Source organism: Megascapheus bottae, chromosome 30, assembly GCF_031878675.1.
Source record: "Megascapheus bottae isolate mThoBot1 chromosome 30, mThoBot2.hap1, whole genome shotgun sequence".
In the NCBI taxonomy this organism is placed as follows: Eukaryota; Metazoa; Chordata; class Mammalia; order Rodentia; family Geomyidae; genus Megascapheus; species Megascapheus bottae.
In genome coordinates, this window is record NC_143538.1 from 10,688,976 (window position 1) to 10,709,807 (window position 20,832).

Consider the following 20,832-nt stretch of genomic DNA (forward strand, 5'->3'; position numbering starts at 1 on the left):
TGGGGAGAGCAGGGGAGGGGGAGGGGAGGGGAGGGGAGGGAAACCCTGTGAGTGATCCATGAAGGGCTCACTGGAGCACAAATACTCTCCCTATTCCCAGGACGAGTAACACACCGAGCCATGCAGCCTCTTTTTGACTCTCACCCATCATTTCTTATTAAGTTATTTGATCAAATAAATCCACCCCAAAAATAAGACTCCTCCACTAGGCAAGGAAAGCGACAGAGGGTTACGACTGCATCTGGGCTGAGCCCTGCCCTGCAACGCTGAGGGGAAGGCATCCATCTACTGAACACCTTTCAGGGCAATCGTCCTTTCCACACGGAAAAATGCTTCCCGTCGTCAGCAGCGTTTCGAGCAGAGACCCCGGCTTTCCAGACTCGACGCCCTTCGGCAGCTCTTTTGTATCATCTAAAGAAAATCCCGTACACGGGGACGCAGACATCTTCACAGGAGGCTCAAAGTCAGCCTTTTCAGATTTCCACCCTACAGATGGAAGATGAGGTGTGCGTGTGCCTCGATGGAAGGTGAGGTGTGCGTGTGCCTCGATGAAAGCTCCATCACAGGCCCACGACAGAGAGGACTCATCGCCACCAACAAGATCACTGTCTAGAAAAGCTGCCTGCCGTGGAACTTTCCCAATTAAAAAGGAATATAGGAAGGATCATTGTTTCCATTTAAAAAGAATTTCATGAAAAGGAATATCGCCTGAGTTTTCCACGTAAATTTAAAAAAAAAAAAACTAAATTAAGAGAATAGAAAGATGAAACAAATAGATAAAGGCTATAAATACTCGTGGAGCTCTCAGGGTTAGGGAAGCCATTCTCATGTTATTACCTACTATTACAAAATAAGTAACAACAGGCATTTAACTCAACAGGGTTTACAGGAAGCTTAAATGTTGATCTATAGGAACCTTAAATGTTGTGGGTCATACGAGAAACAGCATTGATCCTCTAGTATTTCTTGATGTCCTGATGGCTTGTATATCAGGTCTATGTCTTCTACATCTTGAATAGATAATAGAGATAGATGATAGGTAAATAGATAATAGACAGCACACAGACACTAAATAGCAGACAGACAGATAGATAGATAGATAGATAGATAGATAGATAGATAGATAGATAGGATAGGTAGATGGAGCTTCCCTTACAACTCTTTGCCCATCCTTCTCTTTCTACCTAAGTTTTTTCTGTATCAAACCTGAGCCTACTCCTCTCACAGCACGAAGAGAAAATACAGCCTGCAGACAGCAGCCTCTGAGCGGCAGACAGGGAAAGAAGAGAATAGGAAGCCGAGTAGGCTAAAGAAGAATGAGCACCAGCCATTAAATAGCACACTAAAAAAATAAACAAAGCTGTGATACACTCATGAAAGTCCCCTCTTATCTTAGTGAGCTGACATATACATGCATAAACCAATGGGCCAAGAAAAAAAAAGAGGGTTATGTAAAACTAAGTACTTATCTCTGGAGATTCTTTATAAGTAATGGAAATCGAGATCTACATCTAAAAAATCGGTGTTCAGATATAACCTTGCTACAGATGGCAGAGGTGTGTGTGTGTGTGTGTGTGTGTGTGTGTGTGTGTGTGTGTGTGTGTGTGTGTGTAGTTGCTAAGTTTGTGAGCCCAGTGAATCTCAATTCCATTTCTGTGATTTCTTCTTTCCTTTCTCCTGGTTGGTTCCTTGACAGGAAAAGGGGCAGCTATTGGATTTTCATCCCTGCCACTGTTACAATTATATAGCAATCCAGGTCCTATGAAATTAAATAGCTAATGTTTCTTCAAATGCTCATTTCAAACGGGTTTTGGTGTGGAATGCAAACCTATTTTAGAAGGCTGTGGTATATATTTACTTTAGCAAAGTCTAAGGCAAAACAGAAAGGAGATGGTTTAGAAGTCTCAACAAAATTTAAAAAAGAAAAAAAGGACTCTACCATGCGGGAACATTTGATGCAAAATTAGGAAATTATCAGAAGCGCGACAATTGTCTAAATGAAGGTATATAAAACACAGGCTGAGGTGAACACATTCATGGAATTTTACAGTTTGTACATTGTATTCGAACATGAAGCTTTTCATACATGTCAAACATTACCCACTATTAACTAGAATACATGAAACCTAAATAAAAAAGAAACTTCCAGCATAAAAAAATGTCAGCAGGTAAGCTGCCTGGTATACCCAAACCTAACAGGGCCTCGAATAACTTCTGTGTGTCTGTTTTAATCAGACAAATGAGCAATTCCCCCATGCTTCTGTTTAGAACTGCCTACTGTTGGAAGCAGAAACTCTGGACTGGGTTCTTGAACCTTCTCCAGAGTATAAAGTTACATGTGTCAAATCAGAGCATGAACAGAACAGCTTTCCATGACGTTTCGTCATTGGCAAGTGCACTAAATACAGAGTAGTGTGTGGTCTTAATATTTCTAAACCCCAGTATACAGAAGTCAAAATTTCAGAAATCAACATGACTTGATGGGAGAGACAGAGAGAGAGAGACAGAGAGAGAGAACAGCTCAGTTTCAAGACCACACACACACACACACACACACACACACACACCTCCACTCTCCAGATCCTCTGCTCCCATCCATATTTTTGATATCTTTGTCCAAGCCGTCAACATGTTTTTTCTTCCCACCCCTCCTCATTCTTCCATAACCTCTCTGGTCCTCCCTAGACTCCAATATTCCCCAAGCTCGCAATTTTTCTCTCCAGTCTTTTATGTTCTTCCACACACCAAAGCTCCCTAACTAAAGCTGGTTATTGATGTACAGGACCCATGTTTTAGTGCACTCGCAGAATCAATAAAGGAGGAAATACTGCTTTGTCAGGCTTCACCAGAGAATGCTGGGAAGGTTTACTGCCCTGGGTGTCTGCAGGCTGGGAAGGGGAGAGAAGCCAGAGCCCAGGGCCTCCTTCCCCGGGAGACACGGGCTCTTCTGCCCTCTAGTGACCGCCCTGGGGTAAGACAGAGCTGGAGCGATTTTTGAGGATTGCAAGCTCTCTCAGATTTATTTCTCAACACCTGAGATCCAGTCCCCAAGCTAAGTGACAGCCTAGCAACTTGTATTCATCCCAGGTATTTTAAAAGTATCCCACTGCAGAGTGTGGATACAGTTCAGTTCTGTGGAAGAATGTATTTGCTCCTTGTACCGCCCAAAGCAAAAGGAATTACCAACCAGCCTCCTCTCCCCTTCCCCCAGCTTCACACCTTTTCCCTCCCCCAAACACGTGCATGTACACACACGCACATGCACACACACTTTAATCAGAAGCTATCTCAATTGCAAACTGCTTATTGTACAGGAAGGACGTATTCTGGTAGCAGCTAAAGCTGAGCCATGCAGGCGTCCATGTGTGCGCAGACAGAACATACAACTTGACTGTGTGCACACAACCCCTTCCTGTCACACGCACACACACCTCCACTATTCAAAGGTTGGCGTGGAGACAGCACCTGAACGAGTAAGCCATTGAACTGGAATTGCTTTCCCGGCTATTTCTCTTTCAACAGTAGTTAAATGAAGGTAGAAATACTTGGATGGGTTTTCTTTACTTTTCAAAAAATCTCCACTTTTGAGGTCCTAAGTTATAATGCATGAACTAAATACCTTGCTATTCTATTACATACAGAATACACTCGTTAGAATACCTATATTTTTACCAACTAGGCACTATTATGTAAAAATAGACATTATTTCATGAAGAAACAATTGGAGAAATTCTTCCACCAAGACTAATAGCTTCTTATCAGAAGATATATCTAAGAGACATGGAAAACAAAACCATTACCTATTCTGTCCTCTCAGTCTTTACATTGCCCCAATAATAACGATAGTAGTTTTTAAATCTAATGGTAAATAACTTCCCCAAGGTCTAAATCTAACCATGCTACATTCTTAATAATCTAAGCTTAATGATGTATAGGATTCTAAGGTGTCTGGTACATATAATGTGTTACCATTCCAACAAGCAGCAAGTTTGATGATCACACCAGACCCTTTCTTGAATAAAGGAACATTGTTACCTTCTTATATGCTAAGATGCAAAGAATGCCATGTATAAGTACATATCCAACATGTGTACATTGGTATTTGCTGCAAAGATCAAGTTTCAACCAAAGTATGGAAAGGAAACTAATAGAGTTACCTTGCCGCCACTTATCCGCTTCCGATGCGACCACCGCTATGTTTGGCACCATTAAATAATCAAGATGGCAACAGAGGAACAGAGAGAAATCATTAGTAATGCCATTATATTGTGTCTGATGCTGCACATTATGTTTTATGATTGGTACCCCAATCATAAAGCACAGTTAAGCAGGAAAATGGAAACCCTAAAAAGTCCCATTTGTATGTGTGTGTCACCTAATTCTCTGCCAGTATTCAGTCTGTACAGGCAAAAGCAAATGGATCCTGTCGAGTCCCTAAAGATATTATTGAAATGACCTTGAGACTGTGGTCATTTTCTCTCTAAAAAGAAACAATGGAAAGTCAGGTTTCTCCTATGTGAAAACATTTATGGCTAATATTAGTTCATATTTTAAGTCTGCTAAATTGCATCTACGATTAGAATTAAAACCTGGATGCTGATGGCTCAGACCTATAATCCTAGCTACTCAGGAGGTTGAGATCTGAGGATTGTGGTTCAAAGCCAGCCAGGGAAGTGGCAAAAAGCTGTAGTGGTGGTGTGACACTGAGTGGTAGAGTGCCAGCCTTGGGCAAAACAAGTCAAGGCAAACTGAGAAACATTGAATTTAAATCCAGTACTGGCACAAAAAAATGATTCAAAATTAAAATGTTCCCTATGCAAAACCATATTCTTGATCTGGTCACCATCTTCTATTTGGCTGTTCAGCCAACTCACTGGTGGTTAACATGTGGATTAATTTGAAACATCCTACCTCAGTTATAAACCTAATGAAGCACACCACATTGACTATTAGGCTTAAGAAAAAAACAATACCTATCAGTAAATGCCCTATCATGTTGTCAATATGCCTCATCCGTTAATGAGAAACCAGAAACAAATATAGTCTTCAGGGAAAATTCACTTCTATTCCACCGACCAATAACTAGAGACCTTGGTCCAGAAATGACTTGAAAATATTCTTTGTTAATAACACCTCCCCTGGTAAAATGAGGGAATGAACATTTATTACATGACAAAGAGTTCTAGAAACTACCACTAGGATAGTAAAATCAGTTCTTCCAGCTGGTATTTTCTCAGTATGGTATCACTTATTTTCACCCAACTCAAATGCCAAAATTAATTAGCATCTTGCTGGAGCATAAAGCTATTTAAATCCTAGTCACAGAGAATTCTTTGATTTTTTGATAATTATCAAAATGGATTATTATTAAAGAATATTCATAGAAAAATGACTTAGCTGATTCTTTGCTTACACACTGTCTATACCTCATTAGAAGAACCACATTCCTTAATCTCAATCTTCTCCATAGCATTATGAAATAAATATTCTCCTTATCTTCCTTCCTCACCTGAGTAAAATGAACTGAGAGATTAAAAGAATTTTCTAGATTCGATTAACTCTTGGTGGAACTTGTATTCAAAGCTAGGCAGTCTGAGAAAAACAAAACAACCCCAAAATAAATTTTTTTTTAAAAATGATCTTTCCATTGCACTCTTCTATTTGTTCAGGAAAAAAATAAAGTATTTGTCAGCCTTCCAGCAAATGTTTAGCACCTGAATGGAAACTTGGATAAGATTCCAATTCTCACCTATGTTACCTGTGTTTAAAATCTCTACACAGGAGGGTAAACTCAGGAACAAAATTGTAAACAATCACTAACTTCATGGTTGATAGAAAGGGGAAAAATGGGGACAAAACAGAATCCCCGCTGAAATTCCTCCATCGCACCTTAACTCCAAATAGAAGTGTATAAAACGTGTTCTTATCCATGTCTGGCCCTCTGGCCTCAAACGCATTTAAAAACCTCAATATAAAATACCTTGAAATATGAACTTAACTTGATGAAAAGAACAAATGTTTTCTCATATCTATGACACTCAAAGGGCCCATAACACACAATTGAAGTAGAAAAGCCACATATGGTTCAGAATAAATTATTCTGTGAGCAATCCTGGGTGAAAGTCTGACCAATCTACAAAGAAAAACAAAAGGAACCTACCAATGGTAAGAGCCAGGGTTTTGTACACTGTCTCCATAAACATAGACAAAATAAATAGCCTGTACACCAGACCCTACCTTAAAATTGTTTTTAAGGCCTAAACCACATGAGTAACCCACATGGTCTAATGAATTCTTCCACACAGAAGGTGAGACGGGGCGGGAGTGGAAAGGGGTAATAATAAGTAAAGCCACATACAGAGCCTTCGAACTTGAAAGAAAAAAAAAAGGAGTTGCTTTATAAAAACACAATCCAAGGTATCTCTGGTATTAATCACTCTGCAATGTGAATTCATGTAAAACTAAACGACCATTTTTGACTGCTCTAAATTTAGGGATCATTTTAAATGTATTTAAATGTTATGATAGCTGCTGTAATATTCTTACAGAAAAATCCACAAAGCAGCCATTTAAATATGCCAGTGTGTTCATGCAGGGAACAATCTACCTTTAAAAACACCACTTAAATACACAGGGACATTTGAAAATAAACTGGTTATTGGTATGTTAGGTAAGGTAAACCTACTACTGCATACATGGATAAACAGATGCAGAAACACTATCAAGGCTCTCTTAAGAGAATGTTCAAGAAAAACCCTCTCTTATCCCAACAACAACAAAAAAGAAGCCCCTTTCCACTCTGGAGGAGAATAAACAAACGTTTCTTAGATTTCAATATCAATTTCAGACACCATAACATCAAAAATACCAAACTCACGGGATCTGAGTATGGGCTACTTCTTTAAAAAAAAATGTTATCGGCAGAGATCAATTCTGCTTCCATTGAATGAATTTATCAGAAGAAAAATCCAAATTAAAATGCAACTACTTCATTGGTTCTATCAGTTAAAAGGGGGCAACCCAGTTTTTCTACTTCTTGAAGCCTACCTCCTGTGTGTACCAGCAATCCACTGTTGATGCTCCACACAAAGGCATGAATGCGTGCATTGTCTCTGTCTGACTCCCTCGTGTGAAAAAGCCCTATTGAAACCTAACTCACAAGCTAGTTTCTGATTGTTCACGGTGGACTCCACTCAGGCCAGACACAACACCCTTCATCCTTGCTCTAGCAAAATGAGAAAAACACCTGTCAAGTAAGTGATAGTTGGGTACATTTTTGTTCTTATTTTAATGGAGGGGGTTATAGGCATATAATCCCCAAATATAACATGAACTGCCATGTATTTGTTCATAAGAACAGAGTCTCCTTCGTATCGTGACAGCATGGAGGGCTCTCTGGATGTTACAGGCCATCTTCAAAAGGCAGGGTACTCATGAGAAATTTCCACGAAGGAGAACCGACAGCATCAAAAATTGTCTCGTCTCCAAACTACCCACAAGGTGGAAAACTTAGTAGGTAGGAGAAAGGAAGGAAGACTCAAAATGCTGCAAGTAACTTACAATACTCAAATACTAGGATCTATTTTTTATAAATGAAAAATAGATTAAAAAATAGTTTAAGACACACCTTCCCCCTCCCCAAATTACTAATAAGAAATCTTAAGAAAATAGTGAATACATTATTTCAGGCGATCAATTATAAGCAACACATAAATAGCCTCTATGTTTTCATTACAGTAATATTAATCACATCTTTAGCCAAATTAGAGATAATTCTTTAATGTGCCTTCCTGCCAGTCATTCAAATGAAATATACATAACCTCAGAAAGGTTCCGTAAGTTTACAAAAAAAGATAATTATAAAATAATTAAAAAGTCATTCAAATGAAATATGCAAAACCACAGATGGGTTCCTTAGTTTATCCAAAACATTACAAAATAAAAATTATAAAAATATTTTAATGGAGGGGGTTATAGGTGTATAATCCCAAAGCATAACATGAAGTTGTGATTTACTGCCATTTAAAATAATGATTTAAAATAATTATAAAATAAAAAATAATTGTAAGAAAAATACTAGCAGCCCAGTAATCAAATGAATCACAGGAGATGATCTTAAAAAGAAGGAAATGGTTCTGCTTACATGTCTCTTGAAATCTCCATGCTTCACAACCAGGTTCAGGTTTAGCACAACCACTCCCATATCATCTTCTAAACTGTTTGGATCCTCCAGTTTTAAAATATGTTCAGTTGTTCTGCAGGCAAAAGGTAAAACACAAAAATAATGACAACTTCAACACTAATCGCTATTTAGGCGTCCCAGAAAGCTAACGTTAAAAGTCTCCTATCTCTTGCTAGGCTTTAAACACCAAAGAAAGCTCCAAATTTAATGAACAGGAACCACAACCGTCAGGGCAGAAAATTTCGTTTGGTTTTGTCTAATCCAATAGTGGCTTAAGTTATCTGCAGACCACATGGCCCAAATAAAATATAAACCATTTGTCTTAAAGAAATGATTCTGAATTTTTAACAAAGAAACCCAAAAACAATCCAGTACATATTTCAGAATATGTTATCAAAGATTTAATGTCTGAATATATATATATATGGCATCTAATAAAAGTGGGGTCTTGGAAATATATACTGAGTTAAAATAACACCATTTCCTTTCATTCATTTGGGTTATATCATTTTTTTCCACTCCCCACAAGTTTCATACACGACAATCACAAGTTCCCATTAAATAGTAATATATATATATATACATGTATAATAAAAATAAAATACCTGTTAAGTTCAAGATCCTGAAGAACAATGAATGCTGAACCCATGAAGTCAGATGTAGTTAAATCTCGATCGTACACCTGTAGAACAGATAGAGAGGCCAGTATTGTTCAGGGATGCCATAAACCCAAGTTTCTCGTATTACTAATAAGGACAACAGGCTGGGGACACAGGTTTTTTTTTTAATCTCTCCTTCACATCTGACAATAATTTGCACCATCCACTTAAAGAGTTATGCATTAAAAAAAAAACAGCAGAAACAACTTTTAAGGTAAGATTTGCATGCACTAAAAAAGGACTGCTGTCTGTAGGCTAAATGGGATTTCACTAAAATCTAGCACCGTTTTTATGGTAAGCACGCTTTATTAAATAGAAATTTGCTCAGCTGGTCCCCTTTTCAAACCCAACTCTGTATCATGAACCAGTGGATATTTATGCCTGGTAGCTTGGAGCCCTCTTCGGTATAAAGTGACTCCTTGTAGGAAAAGGTTTCTGCACTGTGTCATGGCTTACTGCTTGGACAATCCTTTCCCATGGAGTAAGTTTCCATGTGGTCAAGGGAGAGAGCACTGCACTCGGAGTCTATCTCGTTGACTTGAGAGACACCGTAGCCCTGGCTAACTGTCAAGAGGATATACGCAGACTTGACTCTGGCCAGCTTGCTTCTAAGAGGGCCTTCGGAGCCACGGGGAAACCGACGAATTGAGGAAGGAGAGGTGTGTTTTGGGTTTGTTTCCTTTTTGTCCATCTGTGACTACCTTCACCCGAAGCTTCTGATCCAGGCTCTGAATTGGCAGCACAACTATTTCATCCCACACTGGATTCAGGTTCTTGTAGACGACTTTGCTTTTGTACAGCGTCTTCCCGTTCAGCTTGAATTTCACGTAGGGATCACTTGTCCCTTTCAGAGGAGACAGAGGGACAGGGAGAGAGACAGAAGAAGACAGGAGGTTTGGGTTTGTTTTTTTTTTTTTTAAGTACATATAAAAGTCCACTGAGGAACGAATCCCTCCCCTCCCCCCCGCCCCACCCCAGGACTCAGAGTGCTGAACTGATGGCAGCCAGAACCCAATGTCTCCCTGGAAGACAGAAAGAGGAACTAAATGGTTAAGAGTCCTGGGGAGACGCAAGCCTCCATCCCCTGCCCCAAGAACAGCCAGAGATCCATCTACCCAAAGGCAGAGCTGTTGGTTCCAAACCTTCTGCAGAGAGTCAACTCCACAGAGCCATGGACTTGGAAATACAATCACAATCAATAGACCTACTTCTGAAGCCATGTGCTCAAGGGACGGGCTGATGGCTTGGAGAGCAGGGCTGAGGGCGCAGAGATTAAGTCAACAGAGTGGGCCATTCTTTGCTGGCCCCCCTGCACCTGCAATGGAGCAGCAGACATTGTCTCTCCCCCTCCCCCGGGCCTGCTGCACTCCAAGCCAGCCCAGCACTCAGCTGGCCTCAGAAGCTGACATGGCTGACCTGTCTGGGTCTCCTGGGGAGCTTGGAAATGGATGCCAGAAACCAGTGAGTGATGACTCTCCAACCAGCCTGAAGCAGAAAAGAGGGCTGACAGCAGACCCTCCTCTACCTTTTTCTCCCAGATCAATTGAGGAGAAAATAATAATAATAAAGAGCTTGCAAAACATAATACATGATATACTGTGGTGTGTGTGTGTGTGTGTGTGTGTGTGTGTGTGTGTGTGTGTGTGTGTGTAAGCACGTCGTTTTATCGTTCTTGAGACACATGAGATGACGTGAATGGCAAGCAAAAGTGGAAAAAATATTTAAAAGCATGGAGAAAAAGAACTGCATGGGAACATGCAATGAGAAGACTTGGGATCTCACAGTTCCTTCTGAATGAGAAGAGTGCTGACAAGGGTAGAGGAACTGGCATTTGTGTTCTGTCCACAGGCCCACGCCAATGCTCCAGATGCACCCTAAAATTAATAATGGAGGCTAAGTTTCCACGGTGAAAGCCAACGCAGTATCATCAAAGAACGTCAAGTGACATTCACCAAACCACAAACACATCCGACTTTAATTTCTTGAATACTTGGGGGTTTTGTTGTTGTTTGTTGTTTGTTTGCCAGGCTTTTGCTCAGGCTTTTCCTTACGCTTCTTCTATTGACTCAAGAATGGTAGAAAATAAAATCAGGGCAGTTTCCAATGATTTGAAGTCTAAATAGCCGCGTGAGAAGAATGAGATCACTATACCTTGTTTGAAAGGTAATTACAGAATTCATAGACTCACGAAGGCACAATTGTTGATCCATCTGTCTGTCCATGTCCAAGGATATGGACTTTACACAATGACAATAAGTAAAATTCAATTGCACATACACACGCACGTGCACACGCACACACATACACACATTCAACTGTCACTTTTAAGCTGGGTTAGCAGAGCCCAACACTTGTGTTATTTGAAACTTGGACACACCCATACACCCATACACACACACACACACACACACACACACACACACACACACACTCCATACCGAGCAATGGTTGTGCAAAGACAGGATTTAAAACAAATGCATTCACAGCCATCCATAGAATTCTCAGTACCTTGCCCATTTCCTCCCTTCTAACACCACTGGCTAGTCAGACTTTAACTATCATTGTGAGAAAAAAGATACACACACACACACACACACACACACATCAGAAAGTAGGGGGAAACTCTAATAAAAAGAGGCCTTTAATTAAATGAAACTGCCACTTGAGAATCAGGCTTTCATGCTTGTCAGCCTAGCCTCAAAATAAACATCTCAAAGCTCAGCCCCGTAGTGTCACTTTCTCACAGGCAAAGCATACTGGGTAACCCCAGACCTCCTGACAGCTACATAATGTTCAAACTGTTTCACGGGTGAATGGCGGCAGTTGCATGAAAGAAAATATTAATGTCTGGAATTAATAGAAGAAAGGACCGGGGTTTGACAAAGGCAAACAAGGAAAGAGGGTGTCAAGTTAGTGCCGCGTTAATTGTTAGGGGAGAAGAAAAAAAAATAACTGGAGAGAAGCAGGGAACACTTGGCGATTTTTACTCCTTGGGCCTAAATGACTCACTGTCAAGTCAGTGACATCTCAACTAGGCAGGTTCTGGAAGGGGGTCAGCGCCCCAGAAAGGCCACCCCCCGCCCCGCCTCTCCGCCTGACGAGATGACACCTGAATGGGTGGACTTTCACCCCGCAATGATGACAGGAGCTTCATCCACAGCGAGACTCCAGGTGGAGAAGGAAGCCCGGAGCCCAGGATGAGAACTCCACCAAGTCCTCGATTTCAGGTCTCAGGGTGGTAAGAGGAATCTCCAACACCGTGATTTCCCCTGTCTCTGCGCACTGCGCCTGCCCAGAGTCGAGCAAACAGACAGGCAGGCAGCCTCGAACAACTGAGTCTGCACTGGGCAAGCACAGAGACGCTATGAAGGCCTTGTTCCTTAGGGAACCCAGCACACATGCACAGGGCTGCTGGCCTGGCGTGTGCTCCATGCAGCTGTTAATCATCTGTAAGGGATTTATAGTATGAGAAGGCAGACAATGCATATGTAAAACCTACATATCGTGTATGCACACATATCCATACACACGGGTGCGGATAACATATGCCTGTATATGTCTGTGTGTGTATACACATACTTGCATATACTCAAGAAGATGTGTATACATGTGTACACACGAGTACATCCCTGTGAACATGCAGTATGTGCACACAATAAGTGTATGCCCACAAATGCACGTGCTTGGATGAATGTATTTGCTTGCATGCATACACACATGAATATACATGTGCAAATGCACAGATATGTATATATACAGTTGTGCATATATGGGCACAGACAGATAGACAGATGATAGGTGGATGGATGGATGGATGGATGGATGGATGGATTTGAAAATGCAAGCATCCTTGTGTAACTATTTATGGCTTCGTAATTAAATGTCTGGTGCAGAGGCAGTTTTCTCACTGTAAGCTTTTAAATCAATTTAGCCGTGTTTCTTCCCATTGATCTGTCCTTGTTGTTGTTGTTATCACTTAATTCATTAGTCCATCCGCAATTACTTTAGCAAGAAGAGTGAAATTCAGGCTCACAGGTGAATAGGGGAGAAATGGTCAGGAACCACCTTTAGAAAGGATGGGTCTGGAGATGGCTTATAACATAGAATAGAGGGGAAAATGAGATTTAAGGAGTGCAAGGGCAGCTCTGGAAACCATGCCAATAAAGCAAGAAAGAGTTGAACAGGGATTATGTCCTTGCTGAAAACATGCACTTCTTACGACCAAATACAGAAGTCTGTGAAGAAATGCAGTAGGATAAGAAGCAACCAAACTATGGGCTTAGAAGTTTCTCACTGCCTTTAAATATATTTTAAGGGGAAAAAATTTTTAAACAATTTTAGTTTCTCTTGAAGGAACTAGCTTTCTTTAAAAGCAAAAAAAGCTAAGCTTTCCTATGTCTTCAAAATGAAGAGTTATTCATTGACGATATTATATTCTTAGACTCAGCCTTTCTGAGCAGATAGGCACCTAGACTGTTAGAAACTGTTTTTGGCTGCCAGTTCTTGTTTTCAGCTGCCAGGCTCAGAACTGTGTATCTTGGGCCAGCCCATCTTTGACTCGCCTTGCTATTGGGGTTTCACTCGGTGGCATCTCCAAAATAATCAGCAAAAAAAAAAGCCTACCTGGAAGCATGGCTCAAGTGGTAAAGCCCCAGCTTAAACAAGCAAGCCAAGCAAGAGCATCAGGTCTTACATTCAAACTCTGGTACTCAAAAAAAAAAAAAGGAAGAAAAAAGCCCACCCCAAAATTTATTATAAATGTATGTATAGCTATAATGTGTAAAGCATAGGTACTTACATAAACTGCATAGAATTTATGTTACTTTCTGTCCTGCATTATTTTTTTTGCCCTACAGGCTGGGGTCCATTTCATTAGATGTAGTTTAAGCCAGCTGCCATTGACTCACGCCTGCCATCATAGCTACCCAAGAGACTGAGTTCTGAGAACTGTGGTTCAAAGCCAGCCTGGACAGAACCACCACCTGGGAGAGTCTTACCTCTGATGAATCACCACACCAGAAGTAGAGGTGTGGCTCAAGTAGGAGAGTGCCAGCCTTGAACATAAGATAGCACCCAGGCTCTCAGGTCAAACTCCGGAACCAGCAACGCCCCCCCCAAAAAAAAACAGTGCTTAAATAATAGCTTGGGGAGGAAATATCTATAGTATTTTAATTACATAATTTTAATATAGCATATTAAACTTAATTGCCAAATGGTAGGGTTTAACATACATCAAAATGCTAATAATTGTGTGTGCGTTGGCAACACAAATTGCTCACTCAAGCTATAAACACAAAGACCTTTTGATCAACGCACGACTTTGTGGAGTCTTTCCCCCTCAAAAAAGAAAAAATACTGGTGAAAATCTATACTAAGACTAAACAAAAAAGATACAAAGTCCAGCCGCCTCGTGGGTTTGCTTTAGTCTCACTCAGCAAGGGATGCATGCACGTTTGCATCTCTGAATGCATCTCTGAAAGCTTGCCTGCAGTCTTCCTGAGACCTGGGACTCTCAGGCCAGCACACCGGTGAGTTAGCACCATCTGGTGATTGCAGCCAGTACTACAATACAAGTGAGTCCCCGTTTGCAAGATAAAAGCCACTGTGCCTTTCCAATGCCATTGACTCTGTGGCGTCACGGGGCCCTGGATAGGACAGCATGTCCAAAGAAACATTAAAGAAAAATGTTTCAAGGAGGAAACAGCAACATGTATTACATTTGAATATGCGATTCAAACCTAGCACCCAGTTCATTAGGAAAAGAGATATTTAGGGTTAGTCCATTCAGAAGCCAGCTTGACAAAAGAAGAACCAAGTTCCTAATCTATGCAAGATATAAATTTTGGACAGAAGAGGCAAATGAGAAGCATAAAACCACCCGGGACAATAAACAGAGCTTCATCTGTATGACTTTCGGGAGAGAGAAGGCTTTTCTGCATGTTAAAAAAAAAAGGAAGTAGAGAGATGCATAGGCTTGAACTCAAGACCTTTCACTTGCTAAGTTTGCTTGCCAGGGTGGCACTCTACCACCTGAGCCATGCCGCAAGGCCAGCATTTTTCTGGTCATTTTGGAGTGCTGTCTCAGACTTTTGTGCCGACTAGGTTCAAACCGCAATCCTCCAGGGGAAAACATATGAGGCATAGAGGCTGGGAGTGTGGTCTAGTGGTAGAGTGCTTGCCTAGCATGCACAAAGACCCGGGTTCTATTCCTCAGTACCACATACACAAAAAAGGCCAGAAATGGTGCTGTGGCTCAAGTGGTAGAGCTCTAGCTTTGAGAAAGTTCAAGGACAGTGCTCAGGCCCTGAGTTCTAGCCCCAGGACTGGCAAAAAAAATTAATCTATATTAAAATTTTAACATTAAAAATAAAACCCAGATGCTATTTTACTTTAGAAAACAAAAACAGATTTACAAGAGTGAGATCACGGATCTCAGCAGGATCCACAAGAGGTTGGATCAAGGCCTGAGGCTGGTCCAGGGCTAACATCCAGGACCTTATCACACAATAACCCTTATGCAGAGCTGAAGGCCTTGCTGGAGGGGCAGACTGAAAAACAAAGGCAGATACTTCCCACATAGAAAAATAACATATATATATATACACACACAACATCAGATAACTACATGTACATTCCACGCAAACGTCACAGAATTATCTACTGATATGCTTTTCCCCCATCTGCTTTTCTCACGTTTGTCTCCATATCCTATCTGTGAGCCACAGCATCACTTCCGGCCCTTTCTGAATAGTTTATTGGAGATAAAATATCCCACGAACGTTTCTGCCTGGGCTGGCTTCGAACTGGCAGCGTCAGTCCTCAGCCTCCTGGGTAGTTAGGATGAAAGGTATGAGCCAGCATCCTTTCTTTACAAAGCAGAATCATCACCCTGAAAATGCTGTACTTCTACAAATTAGCCTTGTCAACAGCCAAAGAGACCTGCAGTCAAAGCGCCCCGTGTGAAACCATCTCCATAACAGTCTGGTGATGCAGATGTATGAACATGGCAGAATCTTCATGTTTCTGGGACATCTTTAAACCTCTCCTCTAAGCCATTCTTTGCAAACATGAAAATGTCTTATCTAATGCCAGATTTTTCTTCCTGTCATATGAAGGGGAGTCTGCAAGCTAGACAAATGTCATCTACAGAGAGTGAGGTGGAGGGGGGGGCGGGGAGAGAGGGAGAGAAAGCGCTGTGTTCTGGGTGAACAACCACGAATTTCCACACATTTACACCAAGACCACCACCCTCAGCCCACAGCTGCAGGGATTTTTTTTTTCTTTTCTTTTTTTAATGCTCCTAGAAAATAGTCATCATGGTTTCCCCCGTTTTCTGCAATATGAAAGCATGGCCAGCAGAGGGCACCAACCCCATGATATTCTTCCAGTTGCCAACCCAGGAATGAGCAGCTGGCCAATAAAACAGGGTTTTATTGCAAAAATAAATGAAAAAGACCAGATTAAAAAAAAAGATTTGAAAAGATTATACATACATGTATCTATGCACATCTGTATGTAGGCCTACTATCAAACCATTGGAAAATGAAAAGAACCATAAAATTAAGAATATGTAAACACAAAGTCATCATCACTAAGAGAAGGAACCAAATGGGATTATTTTTTTTAGTGCAATCTTGATTCCCTACTCTTACTATTCCTATCTCCCTGACAGGTAAACATTTTCTTGAGCTGTTATTACGTGCCAGGCATACAGCCTCTCCTGCAACTCTTAGCAGTACCAACAGTGGCATGATTATTAATTAAATGATAAGGAGTAGAAAGGTATTCTCCTGATCGGATGTGTTTTCAATACATCGCAAAGGCTCCCCCCGAGTCTTGAGATATAAACAGGTCCACTCGCCATCTTCCTAGCAAAGCAGCAACACAAGAGGTCAGCAGACCACAAAGCACGGAGCATGGAGCAGGCCCCCTTCTTACCACAGCGATCCCGGATGACCAGGTTTCGACCTTCCTTCAGGTGGATGGTGAGGAGGTAGGCGAAAGGACTGGGGAGGTTGCTCAGGCCATCGCTGGCTTCTGCAAGCATCTGCATGCAATAGAAAATGCATTTTCATCAGGTCTTGAGCCTCTGCCTAGAGGATTCCTGCCCCGGAGAGGCCTTCCTTAAGAAGACGCACCCAGAGCCCAACTGTGCGTGTGCACACTGACATTTCACAACCCCCTGATCTGGCTTCCCTAGCGCCTGTATTTCTCCTTGTCTTATCCATATTCAAAGGTGATCCATCTCCACAAGACGAGCTGTCCCATCCTTCGCTGAGTGGTGCTGGTTTCTGCAGCCTTTCGCCAATGGTGGCACACTTCTTTTATTCTTTTTTAAGTATAAAACTCACAGTGTAGCATGAAGAAATAGCATACAGGTGTTTGCTTCAGCGCTGGCTCCTACCAAATAGGGTGGGCCTTCGCACACTCATATGTGAAATGTCCTCCTCTCCCACCTGTCCCCGTCACCATTGATGGTTCTCCTCCATGCAGGATACATTTCAGCTGGGGACCCTGGTTTACCCTGTCCTGGGTCATGGGGTTCATCTGACACGCCTTTCTGGCTGTGTCCACACGAGATGGGAGGATGGGGTTGGCCTCACTGCTCCCGGGACTCCCCAAGTTCTGCTGACTCTCTATTCTGTGAATTCAGTGGCTGGACATGTTGAGCTAGCTGCAAATCACTGCCTTTCTTCAAAGAGAAGAACACACAAAAGCATCGATCAGTCACTTATTAGACATTCAATTAATCGACTGCAGCTAACGCTGTCTGCACAGCAACCTACCCTGGGAAATCTCTAAGGACAGCTCGATGCCCGACAGCTCTGTTTCCTTGTGGCTCTCCCTCTGCTGCATGGATGCTATGTATTTTTAGCAGAGTCTCTCCCAGTCTGACCCAATCAATAAACCCTGAGTTCATCTCTTTCCACTGAAACCTGCGGAGCCTGCTCTGGTAGCTGGGTAGACTGGGACATCTTTAGAAATCATTTTAAAAAGAGGTGAAGAAATTCAAGCGACTGAGGGCACGCATTAACAAGAGGTACTTGGGGGTTAATGGCTAAGGAAAGTCACTCACAGACTCTTCGGAGCGCTGGCATGCCACATCAGACTGGCGGTCCCCATCACCACATAGTTTCTGCAATGAAGAACAGAAAGGCTGTTTTTAAGAAATCTGGATCCAGGAGGCTCTCCCGTCTCAAGGCATTCCCCTCCAGCCATCTGGTATGTGCCTGTCCCTGAAGTCCAGCTGTGGCCTCTGCATTCCAAGGACAGCCCACCGGGAGTTGCAGCAGGAATGCTACATGGTAGCCGGTGTGGCCCACAGAAAGGGGGGCCCACGTGAAAGCTATGGGTCCTGCTGTAACTGTCACACACCACCTGTATCTACAGCCAGGAAGGGAGAAGTGAGGACCACAGAACAACAAAGTGTCCAAGGAAAGGAAAGCAAATAGCATCAAGAGTAGCAAAACGGCCCCCCGTGCCCAAGCAGACAAGGAATGGCCACTGGGAGACACATGGGTTTGAATATTTCCTCTACACGTGTTGGGTAGAGTCTACAATTTCCCACAGAGTAGGGCTTAGGTTATTTTACATTTCCTGTAACTAAATATTCTCTAACAGAACCAGTGACTCGGGTGTTCTCATCTTAAAAAGAGGACACGGTATGTTTAGGACTGGGGTGATCACTTCTTTTTTAATTCAATTTTAGTAGGAATCTCCAATCTTACTCTAACATGATTCTTCCATGACTTTTGGCTCAAGGCTGGCACTCTACCACTTTCAGCCACTGCAAGCACTTCTGGTTTCTGAGTGATTAATAAGTGTCTCGTGGGCACTTTTTCTGGGCTGGCTTGGAGCCAGCCAGATCTGAGGTCCTCAGGTCTCAGCCTCCTGAGTAGTTAGGATGACAGGCGTGAGCTATTGGCGTGAGCATTCCATGATTATTTTTATGTCCTCCATAAGTCTGGCCAGCCACATTGCTCACAAGCTTACTTGAAGGCAAATTAAATTCCCAGTGGGTGCTTTTTGTCTATGTGTGAGTATATCATGCTTTTTGTTTTTGTGCTGGGACTTGGTCATCTTTCAGATGGGCTCTTGCTATATAATTATTATACTGAGTATAGTAACTGACCGATGTTGGGCCTCTGGGTTGCTAGGCTAACAGGCACACCCCACTGTGTCTATCTGTTCATCGAGACAATTCTTTTGTTTTGTTTTTTCTACCCAAGCTGGCCTTGGATTGAAATCCTCACATCTCTCTGTCTCAATTAGCTAGGTTTATGCCTGACTCTGGCATACGGTTTAATCAAATGAATAACTCTACCACACAACAAAATCCCTTGATCTTATCCTGCCCTATGGTAAAAACTGTCCCTGATTCCTAAGCCTTGGAAAACACTGGTCTTCTCTGATCGCCCTGTTTCTTCCTCTTTTCTGCAGCCTTTCATTATTGCAATCAAACAGTGCTCCGGTACTTGGGCCTGGCATCTCTCCCTCGGTGTGTGCCCCAGAAATCATCCAAGCTGGTTATTTAGATGGCTCCTTTTTGGCGGCTGAGTAATATTCTGTCATGTAAGAAAACTAGAGATTTTTCCAAGACATGTGAAAGGGTATCAATATATGTGAAATAATGCACCTTCTATCTGGCAAAAATCATGTAACCCTTTTATTAATTAAAATAAAAATAAATAAAAAAAGAAAACTAGAGATTTTTTTAAACCACTGCACATCCATTTTAATGTGCTTTTAAACAAACCCCTTTCAAATACATACTGGAGAGAAGACAAATAACTTTGGATCTCAAAGCAAACTGTTCTCAATACAAGCAACCATTTGCCCAATGATCTACAGGCTATGGAGATAAGCACATAACATGCTAGCCCTGGAACCCTCAGCCCTCAGAAACTCCTCTCTGTCTTTCAGCAAAGTTTATTTGGGGGGTGGATTTATTTTTGTCTTGCTTTTTGACATATTTCATTTTTGTTTCACATTAATGACTAAGCACTGATTTTTCCATTCCACCTTACTCTGTCAAAGTGTAACATTCCCTTTAAGCAAAGATTCTCCCACAAAAAAAATAAATCAATTAGTTAATAATTAAATTAAAATGAAAGACCAGCAGGCTATGGAGTGTGATGAGGCTGGATGTATCAATTATTGAAAAAAAAATCTCGTCTGAGAGCCACACATAGAAGTGAATAAACATTTGGCTTTCGCATACACAAGTGTGATCCTGAACAAATGTCACCTCCCACGTGGCTTTCAGAAGGAACTCAACTCGCCGGAAGTCATAATCTAAACTACACAGCAGTCTCTTGAGTGTTCCTTTTTTGTATGTGTGGCCAAAGATATGCAACCACACTCAGGAAACCTAAACAAGACATAAATATTTGCCGAAAAGATGCCATCATCTTGGAAAAACCACATTCAAGTGCATGGTGACTACGCCTGTGATGATGCCCTGCTATTTAAGTCTGTAAACCACGCTAAGCTTTTGAGAGGAGGGATGTGTAAGACCTCAGGAGTCATAAAATGCCTTCAGGATAAAGGAAGTGATCAAATAAACCCAGCAGGTCAGAGGCCTACACTGATGATGAGAAAGTAGCCACGAGACACAGCCGTCAAACCTCCGAGGAGCTCCGGGCAACACAGATGCCAACATTCCACGAGACTCCCTATCACGTCGAACCCCATGTGTTCCTTAACATTCCACGAGACTCCCTATCACATCGAACCCCATGTGTTCCTTAACATCTCCCTTTCCACACCCAGCCCATCAGCCTGCACACTGCTTCTCCCAGAGTTCCCATGCACGGAAAGCCTTCCCTCGCTGCCTGTCCCATGTCTGGGGGAGAACAGAGCACACACCCTATGTCCCTGACTCATTCTCAGCCCACAGGTGGCTTGCATCCTGCCCTCAATCCTAATGCCCAGGCTTGACGGTGTGTAGGATTCAGGTACAGAAGCTACAGCAGAGAAGGGAGCACGGCA

General features: G+C 42.0%; 1 protein-coding gene across 1 annotated transcript in view; it reads right to left on the reverse strand.

The window, feature by feature from the left end:
- The window catches only part of Mctp2 (multiple C2 and transmembrane domain containing 2), a 112,099-nt gene that overhangs the window by 70,438 nt on the left and 20,829 nt on the right, over positions 1-20,832 (reverse strand). Inside the window, exons 3-8 of the mRNA XM_090321719.1 lie at positions 17,918-17,977; positions 16,780-16,888; positions 9,543-9,685; positions 8,788-8,864; positions 8,144-8,255; positions 4,158-4,193 (exon numbers count right to left, since the gene is read on the reverse strand). Coding sequence (XP_090177845.1) covers positions 4,158-4,193; positions 8,144-8,255; positions 8,788-8,864; positions 9,543-9,685; positions 16,780-16,888; positions 17,918-17,977 — 537 coding nt within the window. The remainder of the gene's footprint in view (positions 1-4,157; positions 4,194-8,143; positions 8,256-8,787; positions 8,865-9,542; positions 9,686-16,779; positions 16,889-17,917; positions 17,978-20,832) is intronic.